This window comes from Emys orbicularis, chromosome 1, assembly GCF_028017835.1.
Source record: "Emys orbicularis isolate rEmyOrb1 chromosome 1, rEmyOrb1.hap1, whole genome shotgun sequence".
Lineage (NCBI taxonomy): Eukaryota > Metazoa > Chordata > Testudines > Emydidae > Emys > Emys orbicularis.
In genome coordinates, this window is record NC_088683.1 from 18,445,303 (window position 1) to 18,462,318 (window position 17,016).

General features: G+C 48.4%; 1 protein-coding gene across 1 annotated transcript in view; it reads right to left on the reverse strand.

The window, feature by feature from the left end:
* Window positions 1–17,016, reverse strand: part of FRMD4A (FERM domain containing 4A) — a 290,131-nt gene that overhangs the window by 20,183 nt on the left and 252,932 nt on the right. The window contains exon 14 of the mRNA XM_065413790.1: window positions 10,515–10,656. Within this exon, the coding sequence (XP_065269862.1) occupies window positions 10,515–10,656 (142 nt within the window). The remainder of the gene's footprint in view (window positions 1–10,514; window positions 10,657–17,016) is intronic.

The window sequence follows — 17,016 nt, forward strand, 5'->3', positions numbered from 1 at the left end:
GGCATCTTTAAAGGGGCTTGCTTTTCAGAAAGTGTTGAGCATCCAGCCTCTGAAAATCCTGGCCCTTTAAGGTGTCTCAAGTTGAGCTCCACTTTCAAATCTAGTCCTGTCTACATTACAGGACTTAACTGCCATTCTCCTACACCAGTTTTCTGATGCTGCCTCTGCAAAGCAATGGAGTGCAGAATCAGGCTCTTATTATCTACCTTAGTCAGATTTTCCAAAAGGCTTTAACCAAACCTCAGCTAGCATGCCTGTGAGTGTAAGGATGAAGCTTAGCACGCCTGCGAGTATAAGGACCTACAGGTGCACTTTCAGCACTGACACCTAAGCATGCAGTCAGTATTCTCAGTCTGGGTTTCTCGAAAGCTTTGCTGAGGTTCTGACAACCTTTGGAGTGACTCTAGGGGCAAATTTATAGCTTTGCATCAAAACCTGATGAAACTTGTGCTTTCAGCTACATTTTGCTTTGAGTTTCTTTGCTCCTACTTTTCTTTCAGATACTTGAAGTGGGAAAAGGGACTACAAAATACACTGGAGGGAAACATCCCACACTAGCCCAAAGGGGGATGGACTAGAGCTAATGGAGCTTCTCCATCGCTACTTTCTGCGACTTGCACACCGCAAAACAACACGCGCTTGTTCTGCACAATGAGCCTCTCCTATGCGACGTGCGTGTATTTACAGTGTTTACTGGGATGTGTTGGAAGTGCAAAACCAGAACGGAGGTCTCTAGAGATCAGCTGGACGCTAGGACAGGATGGGAGCCCTTTTACAATGCGTCACCAGCAAAAATCAAGACAACTCAATGGGAACGTGGAGCGCATTTATCCAGACATGAAATTAAGAGCATCAAGTGGATTTCGCTCGGGTCTTTTTATAGCCTTAACCACAAGTAAGGCCCAGGGTAACACAAGTTCAAGCCAGGGAATGCTCCTAAAGGAATTTCCATTTTGCATTCGAGCTGGCAGAGTAAATCCTCTCTAGCACCTCCCTAATAATAATTGCAGCGAGCACTTACTGGCAGCGGGCGAACTGCTGAACTCTTCTACTCCACGGCTGATGAACTGCTGACCTCCAACAACAAGCTGCTCATGATTTCGGCAGATGTTTCGCTCCTTTCTTTTTCTTTTAGAGTAACTGGCTGGAGCCCTTTTTCCTTTCTCTGTTTTCCTTTCTCCTTCCGCTCTTCTCCCCACCCAAATTTAATTTATTTTTAAATTTTATATATATATAAAACCACCTATCACCGCAGCAGCTAGATAGATGCTTCCGCTGCAACATTTAAAAACACATAAATTATATGCACCGCACCCAGCAGTTGGATGCTTGACCTGACACCTCTAATTATGGGCGTGTCTACGCTAGAGAATTAAACTGCTTGTGTAATTGAACTGGTTGTACTGAACTGATTTAAGCACAGTTCATTGCATCCACACTAGCTGTGCTGTATCAGTTTAAAAGCCGTACTAGCCTTGTTCAAAACCCTTTCAGTTGCAATGCTTTCTGGGTACCCATCTCACAGTTCCTGGTATAGCTCCTAGAAGCAATGGATTCTGGGAGATTTCAAAAGGCCACCGATACACTGTGGGATAAGTAGGGGGAGGACTAGCGGAACTATTTCAGCTTGTCCACATTCACATTGGCACTAAAGCAGTTCAGAATGAAATGGGTTATTAGACTAATCTACTCCAACCGGGTCTTCAAATGATACAGTTGTGTAGCGTAGACAAGCCTTGTACGACTGAGGACAGGGAGTTCTTAGTTCAGGGCCCTCAATGCTAGACTTTGCTTGGTCTGACAGAGTCCATGTCTGTTAACCTCTCAGGCATTTTGCAAGATCTATCTATTACCACAGCCCTTTTCTGAGGAGATGGGATGAGCTGGGCTTTCTGTTTGAGTTCTCTTTCATAATCCCCCCTTTTTTCTTAATGAACGTTTGGATTATTTTTGCATTTCCTAGGATTTTGTGGGCCTGATTCTCACCTCACTTGCACTGGTGTAAACCAAGAGCAAACTCCATCAAAGCCAATTGAGTCACACTAGCATAAGATGGCTGCCAGGGAGAGAACTCAGCTCTGTATTTTTGTGTGCTTAGAGTGTCCATGAGAAGCTCTGTATATACTGAGAAAATTACTGACGCTAGCAAACCTGTGACCACAGCCCCAAATGTCAGACCAAATGCAAATGAAGAACCAATAATCAGAACAAAGCAAGAGACCATAAAACAAACAAACAAACACTAAACCAAACCAACCAACTAGATGCTACACAAAATAAATAGATCAGCCTTACTTAATGCCATTGAATTCAGGCCCACCAAGGCCTTCCAAAGAGGACTATTAGCTGAGAAAAGTTCACTTGCAAACTGATTCCCACCATACAAACCAAGAGAAGGTGCTTTCTATTGATCTTACCTGCCACGAGGAGCTACACCTTTATGGAACAGTCATATTGAAATTCAATAGAAATCCATAAATTTCCTGTATGGTTTTTGGACCATCCTATGGAATTTATCAGAAAATTATACAGAATGGTTCAAAAGACCTTTTGAAGGTTAGGACTCACCAAATTCTATAAGGTTTCTACAGTCATTCCTTTAGAATCCTGTTAAGGCCCTGATTCAGCAAGAGATGTAATCATTGAGAATTCAGCATGGGAATAGGTCCATTGATATGCTTAAATACTTTGCAGAATGGGACCTACAGTTATATACAGACCTATGGTTTAATTCCTATTGAATCCTACATGCCTCTTCTCCCAATTATATGGTGACCGGTATAAGTCACGGCATTTAGACACACAAGGAATGCCAGATTGGTTCATGTTATGTTGCTAGGTCTACACTACGGGGAGGGGGTCGACCTAAGATACGCAACTTCAGCTACGTGAATGGCGTAGCTGAAGTTGCGTATTTTAGGTCGACTTACCTGGCTGTGAGGACGGCGGCGAGTCGACTGCTGCCGCGCCCCCGTCGACTCCGCTTCCGCCTCTTGCCGCGGTGGATTTCCGGAGTCGACGGCAGAGCAATCAGGGATCGATTTTATCGCGTCTTCACTAGACGCGATAAGTCGATCCCCACTAGATCGATTGCTACCCGCCAATCCGGCGGGTAGTGAAGACGTGCCCTTACATCCAACTTCGGGTCAAATTTCTGCTCTCAGTTACCTGATTACTTCTTGTCTCACGGACATCAATGGGAATTACAGCTGTGAAGCTGGGAGGAGAGTCTGGTCCTTTCTGAACAATTTACACCCAATGCGTAACTTACACAACCGCTTACATCACTGCTGAACGTTTCCTGTAGCGATTAATGGCCTGATTCAGTTCTTGCTTAGGCAAATCAGGAGTAACTCCAATGGTGTTACACTAGTATAAACCCAATGTGAGAGCTGGGAGTGTCAGACCCCAAGTGAATTTACCAAGGGCCGTGGTGGAGTCTCCATTACTGGCAAGTTTTAAATCAAGCGGAATTTGTTCTAAAAGATCTGCTCTGGGAATTACTTTGGGGAAGTTCTATGACCTGTGTTATACAGGAGGTCAGACTAGATGATCACAATGGTCCCTTCTGGCCTAGGAATCTGATCAACACAACACAATGCGTCAGAGGAAGATTTGCAATCGGAATTCAGGAGCTCCTAGTTCCCAGCCCTGTGCATGTGCCTCGAGAGTAGACCCTGCTGCCACTAAGCCAGGGTGTGCTTTGGTAGTTTGAATAGGTATGTTTATTGCTTTCAATATATTATAATTAATTATTATTATTATTGTTTGTATTCCAGTAGCTTCTAGAGGGCCCCACTGAGCCAGGCACTGTACACACAGACAGAGCAAGAGACAATCCCTGGCCTGAGGAACTTAGGCTACATCTACACTACAGGGGGGGGTCGATTTAAGATACGCAAATTCAGCTACGCGAATAGCTTAGCTGAATTCGACGTATCAGATCCGACTTACCCTGTTGTGAGGACAGCGGCAAAATCGACTGCCGCGGCTCCCAGTCGACGGCGCTTACTCCCACCTCTGCTGGTGGAGTAAGCGCGTCGATTCGGGGATCGATTGTCGCGTCCTGACGAGACGCGATAAGTCGATCCCCAAGAGATCGATTTCTACCCGCCGATTCAGGCGGGTAGTGTAGACCAGGCCTTAGTCAGATAGACGTCACGGTCAAAGGTGCGGGAGGAAAGGGGTTTAATAAAAAACAAAGCGATGGTTTAGCAATGTCATGTTAGTTCTATGATTTTTCTGAGGGAGGTACGGGGTGAGTTTAATTTTATTTATTCATTCTCTGCATTAAATATCTTCTAGGCTAGTAGTGGGGACAGGAGGGAAGGCAGGAAGGGATCAACTAAAAGGAAAGACCAAGGAAGGGAGAGGGGACGTGGAGGGGAAAGAGAGAAGGAAGTAGAGGATCATGGAGAGCAGGAGGAATGAGACTGGTTTAGTGACTGTCAGGGATGGGGCTGGAGCCAGCAGCAGAGGGGGGAAGAATATCCAGAGTTTTCATAGGCCAGTGACATCACCTGTGATCCAGATGTGGGATTGTGGATGGCTCTTTGATGCATTTATTTCTTGCTTTTCACAAGCTTAATGTCACAAGCAAAACACAATCGAAGCACGGCAATGATTCATGCTGTATCCTGTGGCCTGGCTGTCAGCTCTAGTCTCCTGGCCCAAAGCAGGCATTTCATCCAAGTCCACGTGGAGCTGGGACTGACAGTGCACAGTACGCTCCCCACGCCACAACACGGCATGATTCATGGCTGCAGGATGTTGGGGAATGATTGAATAAAAGGCACTATCACCCAGCTCTGACTAACAAATAGGATATCCTCCTTAGCGACGGCCAGAGACCTGCTCCTGGCTTTCCAGTGTCCATCTGGAATTATTCAGAACAGGATGCACACAGATCCTGCAGAGCGACTGCTCTTCATTAGTCACTTCGCTCATCTGCCTTTCCATAGACGGGACTAGTTGCTGTTTACAACTAAAACACTCAGTGCAGAGTAGTAGGAAGTTCACCTCTACGGATATAGCGGACGTGAGGGGTGAACTGCCATACTGGGAAGGAAATATCCATCTGCAGGACTAAGGCATTTTCAAATATAAGCAGGCATATTTACCGGAAACCTACCGTTGCAGAAGTGACCGTGTCTATGCCATGCCATGAGGGAAGGGGATGGGTTATTTTAACACTTACATGTGCAAAGATAAAGCAAAAGTATACCTCTTCTCTACTCCTACAAGCTCTCCTCTGCTCACCAACCTCCCATTGAAATGAATGGGACTTCTACAGGTAGAGGGGACTGCAGGATCAGGCCCACACAGATGCATGGTAGCCCACTGACAGGGAGACATGGTCAGAGCAGTGCAAACCTTCACTACAAACCCAAGAATCATGCCATGCTCAGCTGGATTCATGTTAAATTGCAAACTGTTGAGTTAAACCAGTGATAGACCCAAATCAAAACCCTTGATTTGAAGGTCATGGGCCTTGTCTGATCTCATTTACATGGCTGTATCTCTGTTGACTTCACTGCATTTACTCCTGCTTTAAACCAGAGTGAGATCAGAACCAGACCTCACATCTCTACCATTGACAGAACTAACACTTCATATCCAAACAGCCCTAAATGTTAGGTTCCAAATCCAGGTCAGAGCCTGGCCCAAAATTCAGGGTATTCTGATTCAGCACGATGCTCTGCAGAGAGAGGTTTGAGCCCTGAACTCGGCTCTGTTCACTGGTTGGTCCAGGATTTTGGTTGAGGCCTTTCTCTGCTCAAAAGACGGGCCAAGGTTCATGGGAGATGTTCTAAAAGTGCAGATGGGAGTCAGACATTTAACTTACAGGTTTGCATCAAAGACTCATAAGGAGAGAGGCAGCATGATCTAGTGGATGGGGCACTGGCTGGGGAGTCAGGAGACCTGGGTTCTATTCCTGACTCTGCGGCTGACTTGCCCTCTGTTTCTCCACTCACCCTTTGTCTGTCCTGTTTATTGTGACTGTAAGCGCTTCAGGGAGGGAGCGTCTCTCACAATGTCTTTAGATGGTACCTAGCACAATGGGTGCCCCATCTCAGTTGGGACTTTTATGTGTTGCTATAATAAATAATAATAATTTGTGGTTTCATGTGTCATCTACATAAAACCAGGGGACACTTGGCAGTGTCAATCTGAGCTTCTCACCATGGTTTTTGGCTTGTTCCTTTAGGAGGAGCCAGCTGAAGAGAGGGAACTTAGGGGAAGACATGAAGAAACTCCAAGGAAAAGAGGAGAGAAAAACAAAGAGCAGGAAAGAGGGCCCAGCAGTGAAAAAGAGAAACATTTTCTATTTTCCCTGTGATTCATGATAACTCCATGTATTTATAGTCTGGAAATTTACAGCGGCCTCACTCAACTCTCATTCTCTTGAGATCCATAAATGGTAGCCCTCAGCTACAACAATAACACATCATTGTTAGGATTATATATTAATAATCGTCAGCACAAAGGGAGGAAATGCAAAACGTTTGGGGGCAGCCCGGGGAATGCGCTGAGCATCCATGACCGTTACACTCCCAGTTCTAGTCTGCTCACATTAAGCAATGGTTAGGGGCTTGATCAGTCTGACTCTAAGGAGAGATGAACCCAGCAAAGATTCTGTGCTTATCAGAAAGTTGAGTAAACCCAAACTTCAGCCCTCGTTAATGGAATGGGCTCTACGGGCACAGAAGGAAGCAACCAGGGGTCTGATCCAGAGCCTGCTGAGGTGAGTGGTGTCTTCCCACTCACTACATTGGGTTCTGGATCCAGCCCCAAGCTGCCTACTCTTCCCTGCAGAGAAGAACGAGCTCCTGCAGCACGGGGTGTTTTGTGTTTGTACAGGATCTAGCACAATGGGGTCAGGGCCATGAGTAGGTGCTACAGTAATACAAATAATTCTCATGGGTCAGCCATAAGCAGCCAACCTGCTCCTCCCCCCTTGGCAGCAGTTATGGCTTCCCAACGTGCACGTGGGATCAGTGTTGGGTTCTTAAGAACCCTGGGCTAGATCATTCTTGGGGACCCAAAGTCCTCTAAAGCGCTCCTCCTTCCTACAGATCCCCTTTGTCTCTCCCCTCCTTCATTAGCTAAGGCCTCACAGCTGCAGCCACCAGACAGTAGCGAGCTCCAGAGCCCTCTGTTAAATCTGAGACTGTCCTGAATATGAGGGGCCTTTGATCATAGGTATGGTGGATCCCAAAAGCTGGCTCTGAGTACGGGTCTCTAACAGGGCAGCTGGAAGCTGATGTTCCATCTTGTCACACTGGGAGCACAGCATAAACCTTCACCAAAGCCAATTCACATACGCCTGGGTTTTAGGCGTACACTCAACTGCAGCTGGATCCATCTGAACCACCTGCCCAGCCCCAGGTCATTTAACTCCGCATGCTCTCCGTCACCATGGCAAGCCTACTGAACATGTAAACCCAACACTCCAAACTTATCCAGGCTGACTGGGTTTTAAGCAGGGTGTACAAAATAACGGGCAAAGATCTGCTGTCAGTGGGGTTGTTCTGGGTTTACACTGGTGTAATCGAGATCAGGATTTGGCCTAAAGATGTTTTGGGGCCGGATTTTCTCCTGACTTCCACCTGTGAAAATCAGGGCTAACCCAGTGAAGTCAATGGAGTCAAGACTGGTGTGAGCACAGAATCCGGCATTCTGAATTCCTCGGTATGGGGGTGAGGTTGAAAGTCAGCATACTAACACAAACACCGCATTGGGAATGCTGCCAGCAGGGCTGGGATCTCTGAAGGGGCTCTTAGCACATTTCCTGGGCTACTTGACGTTATTTGCTTTCAGCAGTGGGAGAGCCAAACAAACAAAGAACTCCAACAACCCAACACCACACCAGAAACTGCCCAGCCACTGCAATGCCCTGAACGGACACTTGGCACAAACAGTGGATTGTGCGCTGCGTCCGGAGGGACAGGAGAAACAGAAAGGCCTTTCTGTTCACAGGCTAGGAAGAGAATTCCAAAACAAGTTGTTCTCGACCGCAGCCAGCTTAAAACGTAACTCTTATTGCCTGTTTTTGAGGAATTTCAAGCTAGCCACAGAGGACATACTGCTGCATAGTTGATGTATAGAGTCAGTATGGATTTGGTTCTGTAGGCTGTGGTCTTCAGAGGGTACATTTCCCTCTGTAATTATGAAAAGATCCTTCTCCCATGTCACATGTTTCCATTCTTATGGATTTTAATGAGTCTAAGTGACGTCTTCTACACTTCACTTAAATGACCCATCATTGTGATAATAATGCTTTACACTCCCGGCGAGCTTTTCTTCCGAGGAGTTTGCATCCCTTTACAAACCATTAGCCCTCACACCACTCCTAGGAGGTACGTGATCACTGCTGTACAGATGGTAAAGTTGAGGCACAGAGGGGTTAAGAGATTTGCCCAGCTCACGCAGGCAGGAAGTGGTGGAACCAGGAATAGACCCATAGGCAGCAGGTGGTTAGGGTCTAGAGCGGACTCAACCCTCCCAAATCTATTTTTGAGCCACCCTGCTGCCCGTGTGCATGCCCAGATCAGCAGGGGAAGCCCCATGTCTAGTGGGTCCAGGAGCAGGATGGGGTGTCATGGGGTGTGGGTCCTGCCCGCTCGCTGGATTCCTGGAAGGTGGAGCTAGATTCCTCAGTCCCCAGGGGGTGCTGGCTCTTGACTGGTGCCTCCAGGGAAGGTTTGATGAGACAGGGCAGGAGTCCCAGGCATGGGGAAGGGATCCTGAGGTGACTGGAGGGGAGAGTCCCAGACCAAAGGAGGGGGATACTGAGGGGATGGGGAGAGGTCCTGAGGGGATGGGGGAGATCCTGAGGGGATGAGGAGGGGGAAGGGGAATTCCAGGAGATGGGGGGAGGTCCTGAAGGGATGGGGGGAAAGGGGCATCCCAGGCAGTGGTGCTGGAGCAATTTTTATAGTGGGGGTGCTGAAGGCGGAAACCATGTATTTGGTTGTTATTGCTACTTCTAGCCAGGGGGTGCAGCAGCACCCCCAGCACCCCTAGTTTCAGCACCTACGGTCCCAGGGGAAGGGGGAGACCCTGAGGGAAATGGGTGGAAAGGAGTGTCCCAGGAGGAAGGGGGAGATCCTACGGGGATATGGGAAAAGGAGAATTCTGGAGGAGGGGGGAGATCCTGGTGCTGGTATGGGAGAAGGAGAGTCCCAGAGGAGGAGGGGAGACCCTGAGGTGATGGGGGGGGGTGAGAAGGGGAGTCCCAGAGAAGGGGGGGGGGAGATCTGTGGTTATGGGGAGGAGAAGGGGAGTCCAAGGATAGGGGGCGGACTCTGAGGTGATGGAGGGTAGAAGGGGAGTCCCGGGGATGGTAGAGATCTTGAGGCCCTGTGTCTGTCTGGCAGTGCCAGGGCCAGGAAGGGGGCAGAGTGGGGCATTGCGGATGGAGGATTTTGCCTGAGCGTGGATACATGCCTCAGATGACACTGTGGTGAGCTCCTCCGAATTGCCAAGCAGCGAGGGCCAATGGGCCAGAGCTGCGGGGAGAGTGCAGGGTGGGCTCTGCTGCCTGCAAAGAATATTTTCACCAGTTGCCTATGAATAGACCTCAGGCTCCTGACTCCCAGTCCCCAGTGGTGGAATCCCTTTGACAGGCATCCCTGTTTGGCTTCTGCCATAACTACTGATGATTCCACTTTATAAAGAAGCCAAACTAAGGGGTGTCTAATCCCTCATGCCTCTACATTCCTATTTTGAACCCACTAGCTCAATCAGAGCCAGCACAGGTATGTCTACTTGAGCTGGAAACAACAGCTTCCAGCTCCCCTTTGCCCTGCAGCCTGTTACACACTGAACATCTTGACAGAAGCATCTAAGCATTTTCCACACAAAGAAACCTTATAAAACTTGGGGCACTAGGCAGTTTCTAGGCGAACGGAGCCTGGAAACTGGCTCTTTGGGGAGCTGAGAGGCCAGATGAGCAGGGGACACTAGCTGGAAGATGGAGAATGCATTTCAGCGGCTAAGAGGCAAGGCAGAATCAGTGCAGAATCTCTAGAGGAGATTCTGCCTTTCTCCTACTAGGAGCCCTCTTTAATCCCCCAGCATGCGCTTCCCAAATGAGCCGCAACGGCTGATGGAGGTCGTGAGAGACAGGCTGGGTAGCAGTAGGGAGGTGGATGCGTGAGGGATTTGGGGGAGCAGGGTGTGGGGATAGGTCAGGTAGCAGCAGGGAGCTGAGAAGACTGGAGATGGCAACTTGGGGAGAAAGAGGAAACTAGCAGTGAGGATGGGAATGGGGTCACATTGGAGCCTGGATCTCGTTGGGTGGTGGTGGGGTGGGGGATGAGAGACAGGTATCACATACCCAGAGAGACAGAAGCTGAAAGAAAGAATCTTGTTAATGTCAGATTCATTTCTGAAGGGCCCCTCACCCCACCTGGCAGCTCTTACCTAATACAAAGCTACATCTTCCTCTTTTCTCCAGCAGAGGGGCAGGAACCCGTATTTCGCATGCAGTGACAAGGGAAAGGACTTACCGGATGACAAAAGACTGCCACTGCTGCCGCTGATAATTTTGCCTTTGCTTCCCATGTTGGCTAGTTTTGAAGTCTTCAGCGTTCCCGTTTCAGTCAGGTCAATAGCGATTTCACTTAAGCTTCTCGCAGCATGAATCTTGGACTGGGAATAGACACAGAGCTGTGTTTTACAGTCTGGCGTTTCTTTAAGTGTCACCGAAGCAAAGAATCATTTCACCACAACAGGAAACAGGCCCTCAAAAGCCAACTCAGATTATTTTCCAAGAACGGAAGGAAACTGGCACTCGAATGCCCACGTTGTCTACTGCCCTTGTTGTGTTTAGAATCTGGGGGCAATTCTGCCATTGCTTCTTTGTTTGTTAATATCTCTGCATTGCCAGGGACTCCCTTCCCCCGTTCCTGTCCCTTAAATCAAAGAACCACATCCAGAGAATCTGAATGTTAAGAGCTACAGTAAGAAAACCACCAAAAATGCCAACATAATTAGCATCCTTCTTGCTGGGTAGCCTCAGTGCAGAAGCCATCCAGTGCCCACTAAAGGCAACAGGACTCTTTCCATTGGCGGCAGTCAGCTTTGTAGCTGGGCCTGAATGAGCACAAAGATTTCCTTATGCCCCCACACGGTCCCTACATAATAAGGGTTGTGAACATTGGTAGGAAAATGTGGCGCCCATGATGTATTTGTTAAGAACAGAGGACTTCACCCTGCAGGGCTGTATAAAGCTCTACAACAGAAAGCAATGCAAGGCCTCAGTCCTTTACAATGGTTGTGCAGACTACAGGCTTGTCTTCACTGTAATGGTTAGCTGGAGTTACTCCACTAGCCCACTTCGGCGGAGAGTGGCCACATGGAGGGCTTTGACTAGCAGCACAGCGGGACTGGATCAGCGGAGCCACTGGATTAGCAGCCGATGAGTTGTGCTAACTTGAGTTGCAGCCGGTAGCTGCATCCCCACTGCATTACTAGCTCTAGGGTCAGCAGCATTAGAGCTTTCAACCTGCCCACACCCCAGATGGGCCAGCTAGCTGGAGCTGAAAGCACCACTTAGCTCAAGCTGGAGATATCTGCATGTGGACAGGAGGTGGGTTAGGGCCAACACTCGAAGTATATCATGAGTGATGCTGCAGTGAAGACAAGCCCTAGATCCTAGCAGTGTTTTGTAAGTACATGACAATTTTAGTCAATTCTTGTGTCTAGAATACCCACCTCATCTACCTTACAATAGGAATTGCCAGATTGCCAATGGTCAGTCTAGCTACGTATCCTGTCTCTGATAGGGCCCAGCTCCAGATGCTTTAGAGCAGTGGTTCTCAAACTTTAGTAATCCGAGGACCCCCATTTTGATTTAAAATTTTTCATGGACACCCTCCCCCCCCCCCCCCCCCAAGCCGGCTTCTAGTTTTTCCCAGGGGTGCTCAGTCCCAGAACTCGCTCCCACTCCACCCTTTCCCCCAAGGCTCCATCCCCGCCCTACCTCTTTCCGTCCCCCCCCCCCACTGCCCTGCCTCTTTCCGCCCCCTCCCGAGCGCACCCCGTCCTGCTTCTCCCCCTCCCTCCCAGCGCCTCCTGCACGCCGCGGAACAGCTGTTCCGCGGCGTGCAGGAAGCACTGGGAGGGAGGGGGAGGAGTTGATCAGCAGGGGCTCGCGGGCTCCCTGGAGTACCCTTGCAGACCCCCAGGGGTCCGAGGACCTGTTTGAGAACCACTGCTTTAGAGAAATGTGCAAGAAACCCCATAGCAGGCAGTTATGGAAGAATCAGCCCGTGTGGAAAGTTTCTTTCCCCCCCCTTCAATTAAGGACTGGCTTATGCAGGGCCAGATTAATCTTTTGTGGGCCCTGGCGCCCAGAGAGTGGCCCCACCCCGTGCTCCGTCCCGAGGCCCTGCCCCTGCTTGGCCTTTCCCCCCCGCACCCCGAGGTCCCGCCCCCACTTGGCCTGTTCCCTCTGAGGCCCTGTCCCTGCTTAGCCTCTTCCCCCCAAAGGTCCCACCCGCCACTCACACAGGGAGGAGGGGCGGAGAGGAGTGAGCAGGGGACTGGGGGAGAAGGGGGTGGAGAGGAGTGAGTGGGGTCTCGGGGGGAAGAGGCTGAGCAGGGGCGGGGTCTTGTGGGCGGAGTGCGGGGTGCAGGGCCATGGTCTGGGCGCCGGGGCCCCTTGTGACTGTGGGCCCACCACAACAGCGCCATTGTAAACCCAGTATTGGGCTTATGTCTTGAACCCTATTCTGTATGTTGGTTATTAAATCCACTAAATAAACTAAAAAGCCAGGCTAAGCAAACAGAAATTCCTACACCAAAAAGAACCCAATTGGATGTGATTTGAGCATGCTGGACATGGACCTGAGAGCTGCTATTCAGCCTCCGCTATGGAAACTGGTTTTTCTTTCAGACTACATTAACTCCTCACTTAAAGTCGTCCCGGTTAACGTTGTTTTGTTGCTGATCAATTAGGCAACATGCTCATTTAAAATTGCGCAATGCTCCCTTATAAAGTTGCTTGGCAGCCGCTTGCTTTGTCCACTGCTTGCAGGAAGAGCAGCGCGTTGGAGCTAGCTGGTGGGGGCTTGGAACCAGGGTGGACCAGCAGCCCCCCTATCAGCTCCCTACTCCCCGAAGTTCCCTGTGCAGCAGCTGCCCAGCAGGCTACCAATTGCCGGCAGTTCAGCAGTCCCTCCCCCCACTGACAAGTGCTGCTCCTGCCCTTGCTGTGAGGGGAGGGGTAAGAGGGGGACTAATGTCAGGGTGTCCCCATCCCCCTACTCCTGCCCCCCACTTGCCCCTTCTCCATATAGAGCAGGGGGGAGACACAACAGGGCTCAGGACAGAGAGAGCTGGCGGCAGCTGCTGTCTCAACTTCCTGATCTTTTTAAAGGCAATGTACTTGGAATGTGGTATCAGCGTACTTAAAGGGGCAATGCGCATCTCTCTTTCTCTCCCACACACAGGGTGTGTGTCTCTGTCTGCCATGCTGTCTCCCCTCCCTCCATTCCTGCTGCCTTGTAGAGTGTGAGGCTATATTAACAACGTGTTAACCCTTGAAGGCTCAGCCGAATGCTAGTTCATCATTTAGCAGTAAGGCATTCCCTGGGAAATATCCCACCCTCTGACTTCACCACCTCAACCAAGCTTCACAATCATCATTGCTGTGTACAGTATTAAATTGTTTGTTTAAAACTTAAACTCCCTCTGTGTGTGTGTAGGGGGGCGAAGGGGGGGGGGATGTATTATATATAATATAGTTTTTGTCTGATGAAAAAAAATTCCCTGAAACCCAACCCCCACCCCATTTACATTAATTCTTATGGAGAAATTGGACTCGTTTAACATCGTTTCGCTTAAAGTCACATTTTTCAGGAACATAACTACAACGTTAAGCGAGGAGTTACTGTAGTTTTGAACCTAATGTTCTTTTAACAGCTAACCCCCAGTTTTATAAAGATCTCGGGGAAGGCTTCCCATCTGAACACTTTGTAAAATCCTGGTTTCAGATAGCTGGGTGCCCGGGCCCAGCTCATAAGAACCTGAACCTCCACTGCTGTGTGGAGCTTCAAGTAATGCAACCCCAAGGACATGCTGACCTTTGGTTAACCTGGAGTTTCTATTAACTCAGAGAACTGGTGTCACACTGTGCCGAACAATCCGGGATTTGCCACTGGCCTGAAAACCTTCATTTCATGTTTCATTTTTGGGCCCAGTTGTGGAACCTGTACTTCCATTGGTGGGCATGTACATTAGCAGACCCATTTGATGCAGTAGGACTACTTGGGGGAGTAATTCCTCCCCCAGGTTAGGAGGGGTACTATAGTTTGGCCTTAATGTTTTCAAGTGGCAACTGTTCACAATGTTTAGAAGTCTGCTTTGGACAGGCACCCAAAAGCTAGGCTGCTTGTACCCACTGGAATGAAAACAGGGAATCCTAGAAATCTTGCAAGAAAATCTGTTCCTAGGAGATATCCAGCCTGCTTTGCACTCTGAAAAAGTTCAGATAGTTTAGATAGGTGAAGGAAGGAAGCATGGTCTAGCACAGGGAAAGGAGAGTTCTGTGCTCCATTTTTGGCTCTTACTAATTTGCCATGTGACCTTGGGCAAGTCACTTAACCTCTCTGCCTCAGTTTCCACATCTGTGGAATAATAAAGGGGATAAAATGGATCCCTACTTCATGGCGGGTTTTAGGCTTAATTCATGACTATATGTAAACATAGTGCTTTGAGATCCTCAGATGGAAGGTGCTAGAGAAGTATTACTAGTCACACATCCTCTATCTATCTTAGGTATTTATGTGACATTCATTACTGTAATATCTGAGCACCTCACCATTTTTAACATATTTAACCCCATAACACCCCTGTGAGATAGGGAACTGCTCTTAACCCCATTTTACAGATGGGGACCTGAGGCACAGAGAGATTACGGACTGAACGCTCAAAAGGAGTTAGGCTGCTTTTGAGCATTCAGCCCTAAGTGACTTGTCAAGGTCACACAAAACCTCTGGAGTGGAATTGAACCTAGATCTCTCAATGCCTAGCCGAGCCTCCTAGCCATTCAGCCTTCCTCTCCAACAGTACCTGCATCACCTCAGGTAAGAAACATTGGGGGGGCGGGGGGACAGTCGTTCAGCATCTTGGCCTTGCTGTTTCTGGTCAAAACCAAGAAGTGCTGAGGCACGTGAAACTGAACAATATTTTTAACAACTTTTGAAGGTTGAATTCCAGTTCTAGCTGGTGGGTCAGGTCACTTCTTATTTTGTCTGAACTGCCTGTCCAGTTACTGACCATGCGCCTGGACAGGACCTGCTTGATATTTGGCTGTCTACTAGTCTGATTTTCAGGAGTGACAAGTCTTTGATCTATTCACACATTAGTGGCTTCTTATCCTCGTACAGCATTTGTATTATAACTTCAATGAGAAGCACTGTGGGCCAACCCCACTGATCTCCAGGGTGTAAATCAGGATAGAAACTGGGCCCATCTATCAGACTGCGCACTGGCTAATGTACTTATAGAACAATGCTGAGCAGAGGCAGTAATACTGGATGGTACAGTCCCTTACTGGCATGCAGATCCAGCTAGTTGCTGGGAACATGCCCTCCTTTGTATGTGCGTGTGTAAAGTTAGTGCTGATAAAGACCCTGGCCAGAAGTTCCTGGAGCCTGAAGTCCGCTACTCATTCAGACAACAGCAAGTACAACTGAGAACAGGCAGTGTAAGCTTCCCCAGTGAAAGGCCTGATCCAAAGCCCACTGAAGTCAGAGGAAAGACTCCTGTTAACTTTAACAGGTTTGGATAGGACTCACTAACGTACCTAGAGGGAAAACTTCTATAAAGGAGAAGGGGTTAGTTTCTACACTGCTTCTATCCTTGGCCTCTCAGCTGCCTTACAATGATGACGATTAACTTATGGGTTTTTTGTTCTTTGGAGGGAACAGGACTCAAATCAATTAACTCATTTCACAGAGGCCACTGAACAGCTAGCTATGAGGCCTGGGCTGGATTTGTACAGGCAGCCCAGCAGTTAAAGGCTAGACTATATCCCATTACCACTTCCCTGGGCCATTCAGTCCCCCAATTCTGAAAATGTTTAATGAATCATTGCACAGACCTGGCAAGTCTCATTTCTTTGGAGGGAGACTTGCTCATTTGGGATTAATTTCAAAGCAGTTTTTAAGATCAGTGGTGCCCTTCCAATGAGGTCAGATGGTCTACGGAACCTGCAGTGGCACGAGGGATGGATTGACACCATGGATCAGTTTGGCCTTCTCACTTGTGCCGAAGGATTTTGTGCTGCGTGTGTTTCAACGGGACATTTAGAATCTCCCTCATCTTTTCTGACAATTTAACTCATTTAAGCTCCATGCAACTGGAGAGCCCTATTGCATTCAAGAGCATCTGTGTTATCAGAAAGTCCTACAAAAACAAGTCTCTTGAGGCCAATAGGGCAAACGTTTGACTGACTTAGTGTAGTCACCAGTGCATAGACATGGCTCTTTGCCTTGCTAAGTTTGTCTGCTCTGTGCAGAAAAAAGGGGAACGGACAAGAATTTTGCACCCTGAAGAGTTCATTCAGAGCGCTGGAAGTCTTGTAAATTTCCACATTCTGCTTGAATTCCAGAACAGAGCAGATAGAAACAGCAGCAGTAAGAGTTCAGGGTCTCCATGGACTGGCAAAATGCTCAATTGTGCATAGGATTGTGAACAAAAGATGTGGATCGGTTTTGCTGTAAGTGCTCAAAACCAATGCATATTATTTATTTTGTTTTTTAAATCCAGCAGATTGACTTTGCAAGCAGAGCTGTGCCAAACATCAGAGCAACATCGGAAAAGATGCAGGACTTGCTTGGTTTCAGGTTTTGTTATGAACTCAGAATTCAAGCCTGGTTTGTCAGAATGTATTGTGTCATACAGTGCTGCATCTAATCTCATCTCAATTGCTAGGACCAATCTGGGCCCAGTTTTGAGCAAGTTTCAGCAGGTTTATTGTCTTTTGTCAAAACCATGTGAAAT